Source organism: Coregonus lavaretus (genome assembly GCF_964263955.1).
Source record: "Coregonus lavaretus genome assembly, chromosome: 39".
In the NCBI taxonomy this organism is placed as follows: domain Eukaryota; kingdom Metazoa; phylum Chordata; class Actinopteri; order Salmoniformes; family Salmonidae; genus Coregonus; species Coregonus lavaretus.
In genome coordinates, this window is record NC_140026.1 from 8,794,421 (window position 1) to 8,811,385 (window position 16,965).

General features: G+C 46.3%; 2 protein-coding genes across 2 annotated transcripts; one reads left to right on the plus strand and one right to left on the minus strand.

Annotated features, from left to right (window-relative positions):
• Window positions 1-462: 462 nt before the first annotated feature.
• On the minus strand, window positions 463-9,473 carry LOC311112689 (ubinuclein-1-like; the record flags this gene model as incomplete). The annotated part of the gene is made up of 16 exons (XM_084155821.1): window positions 463-961; window positions 2,012-2,204; window positions 2,403-2,934; window positions 3,174-3,227; window positions 3,328-3,468; window positions 3,599-3,724; window positions 5,544-5,650; window positions 5,729-5,855; window positions 6,010-6,080; window positions 6,179-6,540; window positions 6,654-7,117; window positions 7,449-7,540; window positions 7,727-7,870; window positions 8,192-8,290; window positions 8,956-9,036; window positions 9,177-9,473. The coding sequence occupies 16 exons, from the start codon at window positions 9,471-9,473 to the stop codon at window positions 909-911; spliced, it is 2,943 nt and encodes a 980-aa protein (XP_084011947.1). The 3' UTR covers window positions 463-908.
• Window positions 9,474-13,199: 3,726 nt separating this feature from the next.
• On the plus strand, window positions 13,200-14,955 carry LOC311112718 (bone morphogenetic protein 15-like; the record flags this gene model as incomplete). The annotated part of the gene is made up of 2 exons (XM_084155846.1): window positions 13,200-13,584; window positions 14,000-14,955. 2 exons carry the CDS (start codon window positions 13,200-13,202, stop codon window positions 14,953-14,955), a joined length of 1,341 nt encoding a protein of 446 aa, XP_084011972.1.
• Between the last annotated feature and the right edge of the window lie 2,010 nt (window positions 14,956-16,965).

Genomic DNA, 16,965 nt, shown 5'->3' on the forward strand with positions numbered 1-16,965 from the left:
GTGAAGAAATGCAAGGGGTCCCGAATACCTTTGCAAGGCAAACAAAAAAAATGATCTGACTTACTAAGCAGTTCTACGAGTGGTCTGAGGCAGTCATTAACGAGCGTTTTCAAGCGCAACTTCAGCAACTATAGTTTTGGGAAACCACTCGGATTTAAAAAGATGCTCCTACGAAAGTTCTAACAATGAATGTAGCCTTAAGATGCTTTTAGGAAACCGGGCCCAGGTCATTTAATAAAAAGTATTAAGGTGTAAATAGCCCTCACTTTAGATGAGGCCATACAAAACTGCTTTACTAAATGATTAGTAGTAGGCTTAAATGGTTTATAAGGACCTATATTAAAACATCTTATGACTGATTATTACATACTTCAAAAGTTGTTAATAAATGTGAATAACTAGCTAACATTTACAAAATGTGGGCGTAACGATTAATCAATGATGAATAAACGTACTAATATTCCATTTTAAATGCTTTATTACAATGTGTTATAATAAAGTGCTACCAGTGTGGTTACATGATTTGATTGTCCATATAAACTATCAATATTACTTCATTTGGCAACAATACATTCAATTCATTAAGTGCAACATTCTTCAAAACACCACTGTGCTAACCAGTGTAATACATGCAGATCTGTACCAAGTGTTTCCCCATCCCATTGCTGACGAGGAATGTTCTATCAAAAAATCTGTTCAGCAGGAGCTCAAAAAGATCCAGTGCATTATAGGTGTCCATTCCAAGATCATTATTCCAGGCTCAATAATAGTCATTTACATCCAGTTTTCTGATTATTACTTTTCACAAGTTTCCCAAATTTTCCTAAAACTTTCCCCAAAAGTATTTTTTTTTACTGCATGTGTCCATTCTGGTGTCCATTTTAGATGTTGGCGGTCCGAGGATTGGATCAGTGTAGTTTTCTCTGAGCGTCGGATCCCTCTCCCACCAGCTGGCTGCCATCTAAAAATCAATAATACTAATCAATACATTTCTTGATGTGATATAACATGATTAGGATGATCAGGTGTCATGGTACCTGGTGTTGGCTTAGAGAGAAACTGAAGAAGAGAGGGAGGATAGACGACAGAGGATGGATGACAGATGATACACGACAGAGGATGGATGACTAAAGTGAAAAAAAAATTAATATACTTGAGACGTGGCGGGAAAGAAAAGCCAAGTGACATTTACTCCTGATGTACTGACCTGTTGCAACCTCTGATTCTTATTTGACCCTGTCACCTATGAACGTTTTAACATCTTGGAGAACAATCTGGCCTTAATGGCCATGTAGCGTTATAATCTCCACCCGGCACAGCCAGAAGGGGACTGGCCACCCCTCAGAGCCTGGTTCCTTTCTACCCAGTACAGCCAGAAGAGGACTGGCCACCCCTCAGCCTGGTTCCTCTCCACCCGGCACAGCCAGAAGGGGACTGGGCACCCTTCAGAGCCTGGTTCCTCTCTACCCAGTACAGCCAGAAGGGGACTGGGCACCCTTCAGAGCCTGGTTCCTCTAGGTTTCTTCCTTTCTAGGGAGTTTTTCCCAGCCACCGTGCTTCTACATCTGCCATTGCTTGCTGTTCAGGGTTTTATGCTGGGTTTCTGTATAGCACTTTGTGACAACTGCTGATGTAAAAAGGGCTTTATAAATACATTTGATTGATTGAGTGCAGAAACCCTTACAAAAAAAGATTGCAGTTTCGAAACTGCAGTAAAAAGTGCAGTAACTGCAGTTGACTGTGGTATTTTGGACGCAGTGACTGCAGAATAACTGCAGTAAAAAATAAATAAACGTATTTCGGACCCAGTATTTGCTGCATTCTGCAGTTATACTGCACTCTGACTGCCATCTTTTTCATAAGGGAAGGATGAAGAGTGTGTGAGCTTCTCTTTAAACGCAACAGTGACTCTAGTAAGTGAAGTCAATTTTAACATTCACAGTGCATTTTCTCAGGCCAATCCCCTCGACTGCTAAATACAACAGTAAATGCATCACACACACACACTTACTGTGCGTGAGTCCGTGATGGAACGTTCCGGAGACCAGGGCGTCTTTGGAATGTTGTGACTGGGTCAGCGTTCCCATGGTTCCTGGTCCGAAGGCGGAGAGCGGGAAACCCAGGGCATGGAGTAGAGGGATTCCAGGAAGACCCGGAGTGGGTTTGTGTCCTGGAGTGTGCAAGCTCAGTGTTTCCACGGAAACCTACAAACAATAAACAAACTATGGCACCCGATTCACTTTATAGTGCACTACTTTTGACCAGAGCCCTGGTCAAAAGTAGTGCACTACATAGGGAAAAAGGCTGCCATTTGGGACAAAGCCTATGAGTTTCAGAATCCTGAACTAACAAATAAACCAAAACGGCTTTATGCGTCACAACCACATTATAATGCATTCTACCTGTCTGTCAACTTTGAATAATGTGGTTATCCGTTTCTTCTTCTTCGGTGGTGGAGGAGGAGGGCGGCCGTTCTGGAGTGAAAGGTCCGGCGTCACTGCTAGGTGCCCCTGGGAAATGCAGTCTTTGTGGATCTGGCCTTGCGCCTGGTCAGCTAGCACGGTCAGAGGAGACTGGGAGTGAGTGTTCGGCTGAGGGTGTGTGTCGGTATTGGCTGACATGCCGACACGCACAGGCTTGAAATCACCGTAGGGGGTCGACACTGCGATGGGGAAACCAAAATCAGCCGCGCCACTCAGCCCAGCTAGCTCCTCCCCCACGACCCCTAAAGAGGGGGATTTGAGGATGCGACCCTGGTCCAGAGAGTCATCTAGATTCTGGGGGGTTGCGGATCCGCCCGAGCCCAGGAGAGGTGATCCGTTCTGGGGTTGAGCTCCCAGGAAAGTCTGAGGCTCCACAGGCCCGCTGGGGGTCCCTGGAAGGGTTGGAGCACCGTAGGACCGTTTCTTCTCTGACGTCAACTTCCTCTTCACTCTGTGGGAGGGAACACATTTTGTCTTCAGTAAAATTACTTATTGCACTCCTTACAAAAAAACAATTAGCATCTGTGTGATGCAGTCAGAGAGAGCTACAGGGAGTGCAGGCTTAAGCTCCCACCCAGCACCAACTCCCTGGTTCAGCTAATAAAGAGTTTGGTGGATGCTAACATTAAGATCTTTTTTTTTTACAAACAAAAAAATACTATAATTCCTCATTCTATGGATGATACTTACTGCTGTAGAGATGCAGTGGGGCAGTGGACTCTTCTACTCTCCTTTAGCAGCACTCTGAGGAACCAAAACATTATTAAAAGACGCATTAACAAGTACACAGGAATATTCTTAAGGTTGTGCCTGCGTGTGTGTGTGTGTGTGTGTGTGTGTGTACCTGGGCTGCATCCACCCTTTAGGCCAGAGGGGTTTGACCTCTGTATCCAGGAAAGCTTTGAGGAACTCCTCCGTCTCCGTGTTCCCCTTCTCTGCTTCCAGTCTGTCCATCCGCACCCGAACAGCACTGCACAGGCACTCCCTATAGAGCAATACAGGATAGTCACTGTCAGTGTTTATAAGTGTGTGTGTGTGTGTGGGGGGGGGGGGGGGGGGATAGAATGATGAGTAAACATTTAGAACAGAGAAAAATATTAATAAAAACAAGAAACCTGATCTCTTCGTTCCATCTGAATTTCTTCCTGGGGCCCACCACTCGTTTACCACTCCTCTCCTCTCCCTCCTCTTCTGATCCCGTGTTCTCCTTCTGCTCTCGCTCTTTACTCTCCTCCACCATCCTGGAACGGTCAGAGACGAGATAACCAGCCAGCCAGCCAGGTTAGATAACCAGCCAGCCAGGTTAGATAGCCAACCAGCCAGCCAGCCAGCCAGGTTAGATAGCCAGCCAGCCAGCCAGCCAGGTTAGATAGCCAGCCAGCCAGCCAGCCAGGTTAGATAGCCAGCCAGCCAGGTTAGATAGCCAGCCAGGTTAGCCAGCCAGCCAGCCAGCCAGGTTAGATAGCCAGCCAGCCAGCCAGCCAGCCAGGTTAGATGACCAGCCAGCCAACCAGCCAGGTTAGATGACCAGCCAGCCAGCCAACCAGCCAGGTTAGATGACCAGCCAGCCAGCCAACCAGCCAGGTTAGATGACCAGCCAGCCAGCCAACCAGCCAGGTTAGATGACCAGCCAGCCAGCCAACCAGCCAGGTTAGATGACCAGCCAGCCAGCCAACCAGCCAGGTTAGATGACCAGCCAGCCAGCCAACCAGCCAGGTTAGATGACCAGCCAGCCAGCCAACCAGCCAGGTTAGATGACCAGCCAGCCAGCCAACCAGCCAGGTTAGATGACCAGCCAGCCAGCCAACCAGCCAGGTTAGATGACCAGCCAGCCAGCCAACCAGCCAGGTTAGATGACCAGCCAGCCAGCCAACCAGCCAGGTTAGATGACCAGCCAGCCAGCCAACCAGCCAGGTTAGATGACCAGCCAGCCAGCCAACCAGCCAGGTTAGATGACCAGCCAGCCAGCCAACCAGCCAGGTTAGATGACCAGCCAGCCAGCCAACCAGCCAGGTTAGATGACCAGCCAGCCAGCCAACCAGCCAGGTTAGATGACCAGCCAGCCAGCCAACCAGCCAGGTTAGATGACCAGCCAGCCAGCCAACCAGCCAGGTTAGATGACCAGCCAGCCAGCCAACCAGCCAGGTTAGATGACCAGCCAGCCAGCCAACCAGCCAGGTTAGATGACCAGCCAGCCAGCCAACCAGCCAGGTTAGATGACCAGCCAGCCAGCCAACCAGCCAGGTTAGATGACCAGCCAGCCAGCCAACCAGCCAGGTTAGATGACCAGCCAGCCAGCCAACCAGCCAGGTTAGATGACCAGCCAGCCAACCAGCCAGGTTAGATGACCAGCCAGCCAACCAGCCAGGTTAGATGACCAGCCAGCCAACCAGCCAGGTTAGATGACCAGCCAGCCAACCAGCCAGGTTAGATGACCAGCCAGCCAACCAGCCAGGTTAGATGACCAGCCAGCCAACCAGCCAGGTTAGATGACCAGCCAGCCAACCAGCCAGGTTAGATGACCAGCCAGCCAACCAGCCAGGTTAGATGACCAGCCAGCCAACCAGCCAGGTTAGATGACCAGCCAGCCAACCAGCCAGGTTAGATGACCAGCCAGCCAACCAGCCAGGTTAGATGACCAGCCAGCCAACCAGCCAGGTTAGATGACCAGCCAGCCAACCAGCCAGGTTAGATGACCAGCCAGCCAACCAGCCAGGTTAGATGACCAGCCAGCCAACCAGCCAGGTTAGATGACCAGCCAGCCAACCAGCCAGGTTAGATGACCAGCCAGGTTAGATGACCAGCCAGCCAGGTTAGATGACCAGCCAGCCAACCAGCCAGGTTAGATGGCCAGCCAGGTTAGATGGCCAGACAGGTTAGATGGCCAGCCAGGTTAGATGGCCAGACAGGTTAGATAGCCAGACAGGTTAGATAGCCAGACAGGTTAGATAGCCAGACAGCATGTCACCACACAGATTAGCAAAATCACTCCAAGTTGCAAATGAAGTTGACTAGGATGTATTATGCTGTGTGTTGATGATAGTTGCCATGGTGACGTACTTAGCGGCCCTGGCCTGGGCGTGGGCCTGGCAGTCGTCGTGGTAACTGGAGATCTGTTCCGGCATCACCTTGCTGATCGCCTGCCTCAACCTCTGGAGGGGCTCCTCCTAACACACAAACACACACTTGTGCCTGAACACACCACAGAAGAAGAGCTATCGCGTGTTACCGGTGTCGCATGTTACCTGTGTTTGCAGGAGTTTCTTGACCCGTTTAAGCAGTGTGTCTCTGCTGCAGGGGAGGAATGAGGCTAGGTGTGTGTACACCTTAGAACGCACCTGGCCACTCACATCTCTGCACTGCAGCTCAATGCTGAGGACCACACACACACATCACTCGTAAGGCTGAACATTGTTATGGACAATGTAAAAGAAAAGAAAACAGCCAACATAAAATCAGTTACACAAATTGTATAAGAAATGTTCTTGATAGTAGTTTAAACATGAAACCAAACCAAGTGACTTACTCCAGCAGGATAGTGTTGACCTCTGGGGTGAAGAACTTGACCTTTGACTCTCCCTCCAACCCCTTAGCAGCCTGAACAAGATCAACCAATACAATCAATCAATCAATGATGTGGCGCTCAACAACATCAGGGCACAGCATAACGTAAAGGCCAGTGTCTGATACCATACCAGGGCCAGATCTTGAATTCTCTTCTCCATGGCTGGTGACAGACCTTCAGGCAGGGGAGTGGGCTGGGCATGGGGCTGGACCTGCGGGCCAGAGATTGGCTGTGGCTGGGGCTGGGGCTGGGCATGGGGCTGGGCATGGGGCTGGGCATGGGGCTGGGCATGGGGCTGGACCTGCGGGCCAGAGACGGGCTGTGTCTGTGGCTGGGGCTGGGGCTGTGTAGATGGTTTTGGGGCCTGGGGCTTAGAGATGAATTCAGGGACAAGGTCAATCTGGTCCTGGGGTTGAGGGACAGGGTCGATGGGGGTCAGCTGTTTCTGGGTGTGGCTCTCAAGGGAGGAAGCAGAGGGGTCACCACTCAGTCCTGGAACAACAGTATATAGTGGATTATATTGTATGTTGTGACTTCAAATGTACCATTATCAACACAAAATAAATGTCCATGAAAATGGACAAAAGTATTGTAGAGTATCAAACCGTTCACTTCCTTGTAGGCCAAGGTCTTGGCGTTGACCTCCTGATTGGTTAAGGTCATGGCAACGACTACCTGATTGGCCAGCGTCTCAGCGGAGGCATCCAATAGGGTGTCTAGATCGAGGTCAAAGTCCACAGTGCTGGCTGCCTGGAGAAACGCCCTATCATTGGTTGATCCGATTAAGCTGAGCAGAGGGTCCGCCATGTTGGCCCCGCCACCAGCAGGGTCTGCAGAAACAAGAGGGGTTGTGGGTAGTGTAGTCATTGGAGATGCTCCTTGGATCTTCTCCAGACAGAGCTTCTGTTGCTCTCCCTCTTTCTCTCTTTTTAGTTTCTCTTTGTCTTTCTGTTTCTGGAACTTTCTCAACATGTCTGTGACACTCAGAGGACCAGCAGGCTTATTTTTCTTCTTCTTTTTCTTCTTCTTCTTCGGTTTCTCCTCCCACATGTTCTTGTCAGGTAGAACACTGGGGAAGAAAGAGCACAGAGCGCGCACACGGCGGGAGAAAGAGCGCGCACAGAAGGAGAGAGCAAGATTGCGCACAGAAGGAGAGAGGGGGAGCGGGTGCGCACAGAGAGAGCGGGCGCGCACAGAGAAAGAGAGCGGGCGCGCACAGAGAAAGAGAGCGAGCACAGAACGAGAACACACGAGCGCGGGAGAGAGAGACAGACAGAACACAGGAGAGAGAGAACATGGGCTGTATCAGACATTGATGGGTCCCTTTTCCTTCACAGTAAATGGACAATCTATGATCTACAGTTGTCAATCAACTGATCATCGATCAGTCAGTGGCTCACCCTGTGTTTGACACTGTAGGGTTTTCAGTCGCCACCTGTCCATCGTCTTTCCTCTTCTTCAGCTTCACTCCTCCCCCTTCCTTCCTGCGTTTCTGGAACAAAACAAAGAATGAAGTCTGAACTGGAACATTTTATATTCACAAACTCAATATAGTTATGATCATACATATATTGACCTCATCCCAAATGCCACCCTATTCAGAGAACACTCTGGTTAAAAGTAGTACACTATATAGGGAATAGGGTGCCATTTGGGACGCAGGCAGAGTTCCAATTACCTTAGGGGGCTTGGGTTGTTGGTTCTTGGTCACGAAGTCGTCGTCCGTCTCAGTATCGGAGGCCTGGCGGAACTGAAGCGGTCCGGAGTTGACATAGAACCCTCCCAGCTTGGTGTTCAGAGAGGCTGGGACCAACTCATCATACTGGAGAGGACATAAGGGGGTGATATTAAAATACTATACAATGGTAACCACCTGTGTATTTTAAAATTATAAACAATTAATATTTATACAGTATTGATGAGTATAAATTGACAGTATAAGCATAGGCTTACTGAGAGCTAAGTATCCATGCAACTATAACAAGGAAGCACTGCCTGCACACAGTAACATGATCATCTCAACCAGAAGAAACATGATCATCTCAACCAGAAGAAACATGATCATCTCAACCAGAAGAAACATGATCATCTCAACCAGAAGAAACATGATAATCTCAACCAGAAGAAACATAAGTGAACCTACTGCCTCAGAGTTGTCGATGAAAGAGTCTTCATTGTCATAGCCATAGCCTATATCAACTAGATCCTGAATTCGATCCTTCTTCCGCTTGTTCCCACCTCCCTGGAGAGAGAAAGAGCAAGAGCGAAACACAGACAGACAGACAGACAGACAGACAGACAGACAGACAGACAGACAGGGGGTTCATCAAGGCAATAATACGGAATAGGGTGCCATTTGGGACGAATACAATGTTTAAAACAGTCTTAAGGCCAAGCACCACACAATAATAAGTTGTTTTTTCTTAATCTTATCACAATAAACTTTTACCAGTTTAATGTGGACAAATATAATACTTTTTTTGGTATAATTTGTTCTGAAATATTGTATTAAAGTACGCAGATCAGGTGATCATTAAATATTCGCCTATTTGCATATCACGCAAACACATTTCTGAACACTTGGATGAAGTCAGCCTAAATATTTTGGTTTCATTTTGTTACGAAATTCCAGGACCTGATTTACACATAGCCGAACGTGGATAAATACTTTTTCATCTCTCTTTCTATCTGTGAAATACTAAAGAAAGGTACGTAAAATGATATTTTTTGCGAATATTTCTGATTAATACGTCTTCTAGAATAAACAATTGACAACATATCAACAATTCCCTATGTATAAGTCTGGAGAATATGTCAAAGGATAACCACACAAAACGTCATTTTATCCTGTGGTGCCTGGCCTTAATATTAGGCTTGTAATACCAAATAAGATAAAACTCCACTCACATAGTTCTCCTCCAATTTCCTGGCAATAGCTTCAAGTTCATCCTTCTCAGTGTTCGGTACATCTTTGTCTAAAACGCTCTTCTGGAAAACAGTGCATTTATTATTTGAGTCAATGAAATGTATTTAGGATAATACATTTGGTTAGTTTCCTTGTTAATTTAAACGTCAATAATTGTTCAATCACACCGATTCTATCTGAACGGAGCGTCTTTCTTGATCACCTTTTTGTAAACAAGTTCAGGGTAGTGGAACTCAGGACAACTATGCTGGTCTGGTTCAAACAGCGTCAGGACAAAGCGTTCTGTTTTAACCGGTTTGGTTGGACTACCCTGAGAAGACGAGGTAGATGTGGCCACAGGTTGTTTGGTTGGACTGCCCCGGGAAGTTGAGGTAGACGCAGCTACTAGCGTAACGGTGAACGCCTCTTTAGGGGGAAACTCTGGTTTAACCACCACTGCTGACTGCAGGGGGACATTACTGGACAGCGTGGTCAGCTGAACTCTTCGTGATTCGGCCATGGCAGCGAACAATAGTCTATTGGAATGTCCGCGGCCGGCTGAATTAGTAGCTGGCCAAATAACTTCAGTGGACACAACTCCCCGCCCCTAATCAGCAGCATCAGGTGTTCCAATGCATTTCACCTGGGCTGCGTAGTACGACAAAACCAATTGCAAACAGAGAAGAAGAGGTGAAGCGAGAGGATTTACTCCGCCCAAAATCTGTGCGCGTGAGATAAGACCTTTTTTGTATGGAGGTCTAAGAGAGAGTGTCGAATTACCTGAGGCTTATTTAATAAAATAGTAGTTTCGTAATGTTTAGGCTGTTACAAATTTAATGATATAAGTGAATACACGTGGCATTTGGGCAACTTTAAGAAAAACAACTTAGTTGTGCCTGATGTTCACATGCATATCTGCCCTCTCATTGCTTAGAATGGTCCCACCTGATCTCACCTGCCTTCAATCATTGGGAAACACTATTTTCAGGGCACTTTGATACCTAATTGACTTTTTCGTAGCGGGTTAGAATAATTAACGTAGCAGGTTAGGAGACTAAGGTTAAGGTTAGTGAAAATGCTCACCTAACCTGCTACGAAAAGAGTGTGTCCCTTCAATAATTGAGGACATGTAGTTCTATTGTTAGTGGTCAATCGGCTATCTTGTCAATATAATTACAGTGGAGGCTGGCTCATAACAATGGCTGGAACGGAGCAAATGGAATGGCATCAAACACATGGAAACCATGTGTTTAATGCATTTGATATCCTTCCACTAATTCCGCTCCAGCCATCACCACGAGCCCGTCCTCCCCAATGAAGGTTCCACCAACCTCCTGTGATATAATAGAACATCTTTGCTGCATCATTCAATTAAACGGAAACAGTGCTGTTCTGAACGACCAGTTGAAAAACGGGGCGGTTGAGGAACTCTTCTTCGTTGGGGTTTTATGACGGTGTGCATACCGATATAAGGTGCCACCTACTGGGCTGGAGTGTGATGTTCTAAATTCTGCACTCTAGTCCAGGGTTTCTCAAACTTTTTTTTGGCCTAGGGACCCCCGCCGAGGCAAACTGGCGCCCATTATATGTTAGAAGAAAAAACGTTACGTCTTGTCTTATCGTCCGGTGAATGATAATGGCAAGTAGAAGTAATCAACATTTTAAAATGAACATATTTGGTATACAGTTTCATTATTTTGACCTCCCCACAGTTCATTGGAAGAGAAAGTGTGAACTCTAACATAGTATATTAGCTAGAAAGGTATCTTGGCGACATAGAGAAAATGTTGCTGTCATAAACCACATTTTCTGCAATTCTAAAAAAAAAAATATATATATATATATATATATATATATATATTAAGCAGAGATTGTTTTTTTTGCAGTTTTGAAGCTAATTTCCAGCAATTCTATGCATTTTGCCATGGCTAATGCTGTGTTCCTTTGTTCAAACATTATAAGAAAATCAATGGGCGTTTTTTATTTTATTTTCGATTCTCCCTGACTGTTTAGCTTTTATTTGATTGTTAGTTCTCAAAGATGGTATTATTAAAAATATATATATATATATATAGTTCAATGCATGCTTTCTATCCAGTTGTAGTAGTTTAAATTGACACAAACAGTTTTTCCATCCCAAAAATGACCACTTACCAGACAGCCTAAGAAATTTCTATACAGAGAAAAACATGTAATTAGCTCTAATGACTGTAATTTCCTCCATATTAAAGGGATAGTTTGAGATTTTGGCAATGAAGCCATTGATTTACTTCCCCAGAGTTGGATGAACAGGAACAGCTAGCATACCCCCCTGCAGTAACTCCGTGGACGCCAGTTTGAAAACCCCTGCTCTAGTCTACATGAATGGAGGGAAGGAAATTATTGCCGATTTTAATTACAGTTTGTTCTGGACGGGTTTTGAGAAAGTTGGAAAGGGTTAAAGCTTATTCCGAGGGCTGTGGGTTGGGGAATGCTCCCCGCTGCCATTTAAATATGTCACTCATTGCTTCAAGCCACACCCGCCGAATGGAACAAACAAAGTGTGTTCTAGAACGTTGAAAACGTTTTGGCGGAACGTGTCATTCAATACAAACCATCACGCAACATAGCGAACATTTAATCAAAAGTTGAATTGAACTGAACACACCCCTGGGGTGTAGGCATAGAGATGGAAAGAGCTCTTATCGTTGTATCTGTGCCATTATAGTGTCTGTGACAGCATAATGGGCAGCGCCATTGAGGTTATCTCAATTTTATCGCCAATTTTCTTATTATTTTGTGTTTGAAAAAAGTGTAAAGCTAATATTGGTGATTTACAGCCACCTGCAGTGCTGGAGTCCTGAACCAAATATTGTGTGTCATTCACTTATTGTCAAATCAAATCAACAACAAAAAAATGCCACATACGCCGAATACAACAGGTAGACCTTACAGTGAAATGCTTACTTACAAGCCCTTAACCAACAATGCAGTTTTAAGAAAAAAAGTGTTAAGTAAAAAAATTGATAAGTAAAAAAAATATATATAATCATACTTGATGGCGATGATAAAGCTTAAAGCCATTTTCACACCATAGCATCCTATTTTAAGAAGAAGACAATGCTCATATCCAAAGATGATTTAGATATATTGACAAGATAGCAGAGTGACCGCTCTAACAATGGAAATACTTGTCCTTAATGATTGAAGGAAGGCGAGATCAGGTGGGACCATTCTAGACAAGGACAGGGCAGATATGCATTTGAACAAAAGGCACAACTAAGTTGTTTTTCTTAAAGTTGACGGAATGCCAATGCGCATCCACTTATATCAGTACATTTGTAACAGCCTAAACATTACGAAACTTCTAATCGATCAAGTAAGCCTCACGTAATTCGACACTGGGTTTATCTCACACAGACAGATTTTTGGGCGAGTAAATCCTCTTGCTTCGCCTCTTCCTCTCTGTAGTGTATATATGGCTGAATCCACCACTTCATTGCTCATGCATCATGTACATCTTGCTAGCTGTCACTCATATGGCGAGGGGCTGAACCTCATTGGTTGAACTCAAATTGCTAGGGGGAAATGTAGGGAAAATGGCGCAGCACAGCTTCCAGAAAAACAGTGGCTTTCAAACTAGGGATTTTGTGGCTAATTGAGGTGAAACAGTAATTCTGCTAATAGATTATGCATGTATGAACTACACATTGACACATCCAGCCCAAAGCAGGAAGTTGAACAAAGAGTTAGTAGTCACCAAAGTTCCTGAGCATGTCTTTAATGGCACTGTCCATGCTAAAATGGTTTATATCCAAGTTGAGTCGTCTAACTGTCTCTCTGAGTTTGGCCTAGTTCGCGCTTCAGCTTTCATCAGGGCGTGACCCCATTGCGTGTTTGCATAACACCTGTCTTCCACTCCTCACGAGAGGGGTTAATTGGGGGTCAAACAGACCATGGTGTTTTCCACTAGTTACCACAGCTACAAAGTCATATCGTAAAGATTCATGAAAACAAATAGGATTTCTTTCTTTGGTCTTCATTTTAGGTTAGGCACATGGTTAGCAGTGTGGTTAAGGTTAGGTTTAAAATCATATTTTAAGAAGATACATTGTAGAAATGGGCGTGGTTTATGACGCTGTGACTGTGGTAACTAGTGACCGAAAATGGTCGGTTGTTTGTCAGGTGAGCGCGGTAAGAAATCATACCTTTTGATCCTATCCTTCTGGTGGCAGTAGCTCGAGCTTGCTCCGGAGCTAGGTCGAACATGAGGGCTACCCGCCTTAACCACCACCGTTACAACATATGTATCCTGTACTTTTTCGTATTTTTCTTCTGTTCTACGTTTACCCGAGCAGACGGGAAAATGGCCACCATTCCTACCAATCCCTCTGCTTCGTCACAATCACAACTCGGCGGGAGATTTCGCCGAAATCCCCATAACTCTAGGCAGAAAAGCCAGCAGGAGCCGCTTCACAGGCTGCTAACAGAAGCGCAGAAGGCCGACCAGAACTTACAATATATGTTAAGTTTGTATAAGAGCGCGGCCGACCCGGATGGGATGCCAAAACAGCATCGGCTGTTCGGGTCGAACACAGTGCGTTTGCTGCGACCCACCACCACCCAGGTGTGGTCTCTGACAGCGTCTTCAGGTGAGACACACACACACACAGTGTGTAAGATAACAAGCGGTTATCATCCTCCAGGTTTTGTCCACCTGATTGTATGAAATTACAGTGGTAAGAGTAGGCCTGTTGTGCAACTGTTCATTGTCATTCATAATAACAATTTATAAACCGTTATGTAGGCTATAGGTTATGATGGGTATTGGGTATGCGCTATGGATTAGAATAGTGTCGGTTACCTTGATCTTTACAACGGTTTGTTGTTATGGTGACACCTGACCATTTCAATTTAGAAGTGTATCAGGTCAAAGATGAGAGGAAGATATTAAAGCCTACCACTTGTCATCTCTCCCTCAACTCTCTCCATCTACCTCCTCTCAATCCTTTCTACCTCCCCTCCCTCTTCATCCTCTCGTCCTGATTCCATTCTCTCTCCCTCCAGTCCTGCGCTACACCTACACAGTGGAGTATGACCTCCAATCCCTCTCCCTGGAGCAGCTAATGGGAGCCTCCTTTGTCCACCTCCGTACTTCCAGGACGCCCCACCCCTTCCCTCTCCGCTGCAGGGCCAGAGTCACCTCTCTGGGGCATGATAGCTGGACAAGCCCCCCTGGAGGTCTGGGGCGCCTGGTCACCCTGGAGCCGCATCAGCAGTGGACAGAAACTGACATCACAGAGCACCTCACCACACAGGTGGTAACGCTGACCCAGGGAAGGCCAAAGCAAGGGAGTCACCTGACCCTCTCGGCCCAGTATTGGTGCTTGGATCCTGGGCATCGGAGGAGCGAGGCCTGGGGCGGCCTGTGGAGGAGCAGAGGGCGAGGGGGACACAAGAGGGGGAGGAGGGCAGCCTCCGAAAATCACCTCAACGCCCCCGCTCTCCTCCTCTTCATCAATGAAGAGGAGGAACACAGAGAGTGGAGGGCAGCGACCCGAACGGGGGGGTCCGGTTTGGGGGATCCGACTCTGGAGCCCCACCACTTCTCCGCCCCCCGACCCCGTCGCTCCAACGGCCCTAATCCCCCAGGCAGCATCGTCTCCGACATCCCCAACTACCGAAAACACAAGAAACCCTCACCCAAGAACCAGTGCAAGCTCCACTCCTACCGGGTCACCTTCGCCGCATTAGGCCTGGTCAAATACCTCGCCCCACACCAGTACAACCCTGGCTACTGTAAAGGAGACTGCCCCAGAATCCTCCACTACGGCCTCAACCCGTCCAACCACGCCATCATGCAGAACCTGATTAAAGGGAAGGGGATGGAGGAGGTGCCGTCGCTGTCCTGCGTACCATATAAGTACAAGCCCATTAGTGTGCTGATGCTGCTGGACGACAACAAGACAGTGGATTATAAGGAGATCCCTGACATGATAGCTGAGTCCTGCACCTGCCGGTAGTTAGAGAGATGGTGGGTGGGTGGGGGGTAGTTAGGAGCGCTGACCCCCCTTACACACTTGCTGCTAGTTAAAGACATTTGGGGTGGGGAGGGGAGGTAGTCAGGGGGGAGGCCGATCCCCCCTCTTCATTACACGGTAGAGACTGGGGCTTAGCTTACCCTCCCTTTCACGTCTGTCCCTCCTAACCCTGAGTTTGCTAGATCCACCTCCCTCCCTCTTCACACTCAGCACTGGCTTCAGCTGCCCCATATCACATTGAACCTTTTGGAGGAAAGAGACCGAGGGAGGGAGGGAGGGGTAGCTTGGAGGGGGGTTCCACAAAAACAAAACACCTCATTACCTTCTTTAACATGCTCTGTGTACAGGTCTATATATTACAATCACTGGACTAGTAAATAAGTCATATGAGACTGAAGGTGCTCAGCTTCGCTTTGAACCATTTGGAGGGGAGGGTGGTGGGGAGAGAGAATAACTTAAGCCCCCGGGCCACACCACCCAAAAGCTCTGTGGGTAGTGAAGTCTAATGTGCCAATGGTCATGTGATGATGAAATGGTGGGCTGTACGAATGTTGATGCGTGTACAGGAAGGGTCGATCCTGGCGTTCTGCTTAAACCAATCGGTGTTTGTTTGTTTTTTCTGTCTCTTTTTTTTTTTCTTTTTAAAATCTTATCAATGCTTGACATCTGGACACAGGAAGTGCGTGATGGAACCCATAACCTGATTGGCCGAGTGAGTGAAAGAACACACAACGTGATTTGCCAGAGACTAAGCTTCGTAAGATATGTACATATTTGGAGACACACACTTTGTGTCGTTGGCATGTTGGGCCCCTCTAACAGTTTGGGTGTCTGCCCTAAAATAAAAAATAAAATAAAAAAAAAAGCATTTTAAAATATAAAAAAAATGGTCGCCAGCCTTTTTCGGTGCCTCTCTAGTATATTGAGCAATGGGAAATAAAATGGCCTTAAGCACTCGATGGAGTCTTGCTAGACTTGAGGTGTGTTCAAAATGGCACCATATTCCTTGTAGTGCACTACCTTTGACCAGGACCCATAGGGTAGTAGTGCACTACTTAAGGAATAGGGTGCCATTTGGGACATAGCCTTAAGAGTTTGCTGCTTCTTTCCGAAACCACAGATTTTGCAAATATTTCTGGGCTGAGGGTGTGGCCTTCCCAAGCGGAAAAAGCAGGCAGAGGGAGGGAGGATAAGACCCAGTGCAGTATCACTAGCGTGTCTCAGGAAAGAAACCAGGGAAAGTGCAATGTGTCTTGGGTATTTTTCAGGAGTGTGTCTTATGAATGTATAGCTAAAAGTCTTGCACTGAAATTATTGTAATGTTTTATTATAATTAATGAAAATAAGTAATAAAATGAATATTTTGTAAAAAGATGACATTTGGTTTTGTTTCTTAACTCTAGTTGGATGATAGTGCCCCTAATGTTGAATTGACATTGGTTTTGTATTCTAATGTGACAGGGATTTAAAAAAGTTTTCGGTCTGTTTCTTGGACACAGAATTTAGCCTATTGGACTAAGAAGCATTTTGAATGGTGACTCCATTTTAACATTATTTTTTTGTCCAGGGCTAGTCTCAGTCTGTGTCTTAGAAACCAACCCTTTATATTAATGACTTTACCATGTTGCCCTTTTATGTAGTTCAGGGTTGTTGTCCATGTTTCATGCTGGAGTGGACAAAATTGGCAATATTATATTAAGGGTTGATGGGCAAGTACTTTAGATATTTGTTAATTTAGGGCCTAAGGTTAGGGTTGGTAGGTTGTTTTCACATTTTATTTGAACCCATTTCTGTCCCATCTTTTGAATTTGGCATTGTAGCCTATATACACTGAGTGTACCAAACATTAAGAACACCTTCCTAATATTGAGTTGCACCCCCACCTTTTGCCCTCAGAACAGCCTCAATTTGTCGGGGCATGGACTCCACAAGGTGTCAAGCGTTCCACAGGGATGCTGGCCCATGTTGACTCCAAAGCTTCCCACAGTTGTG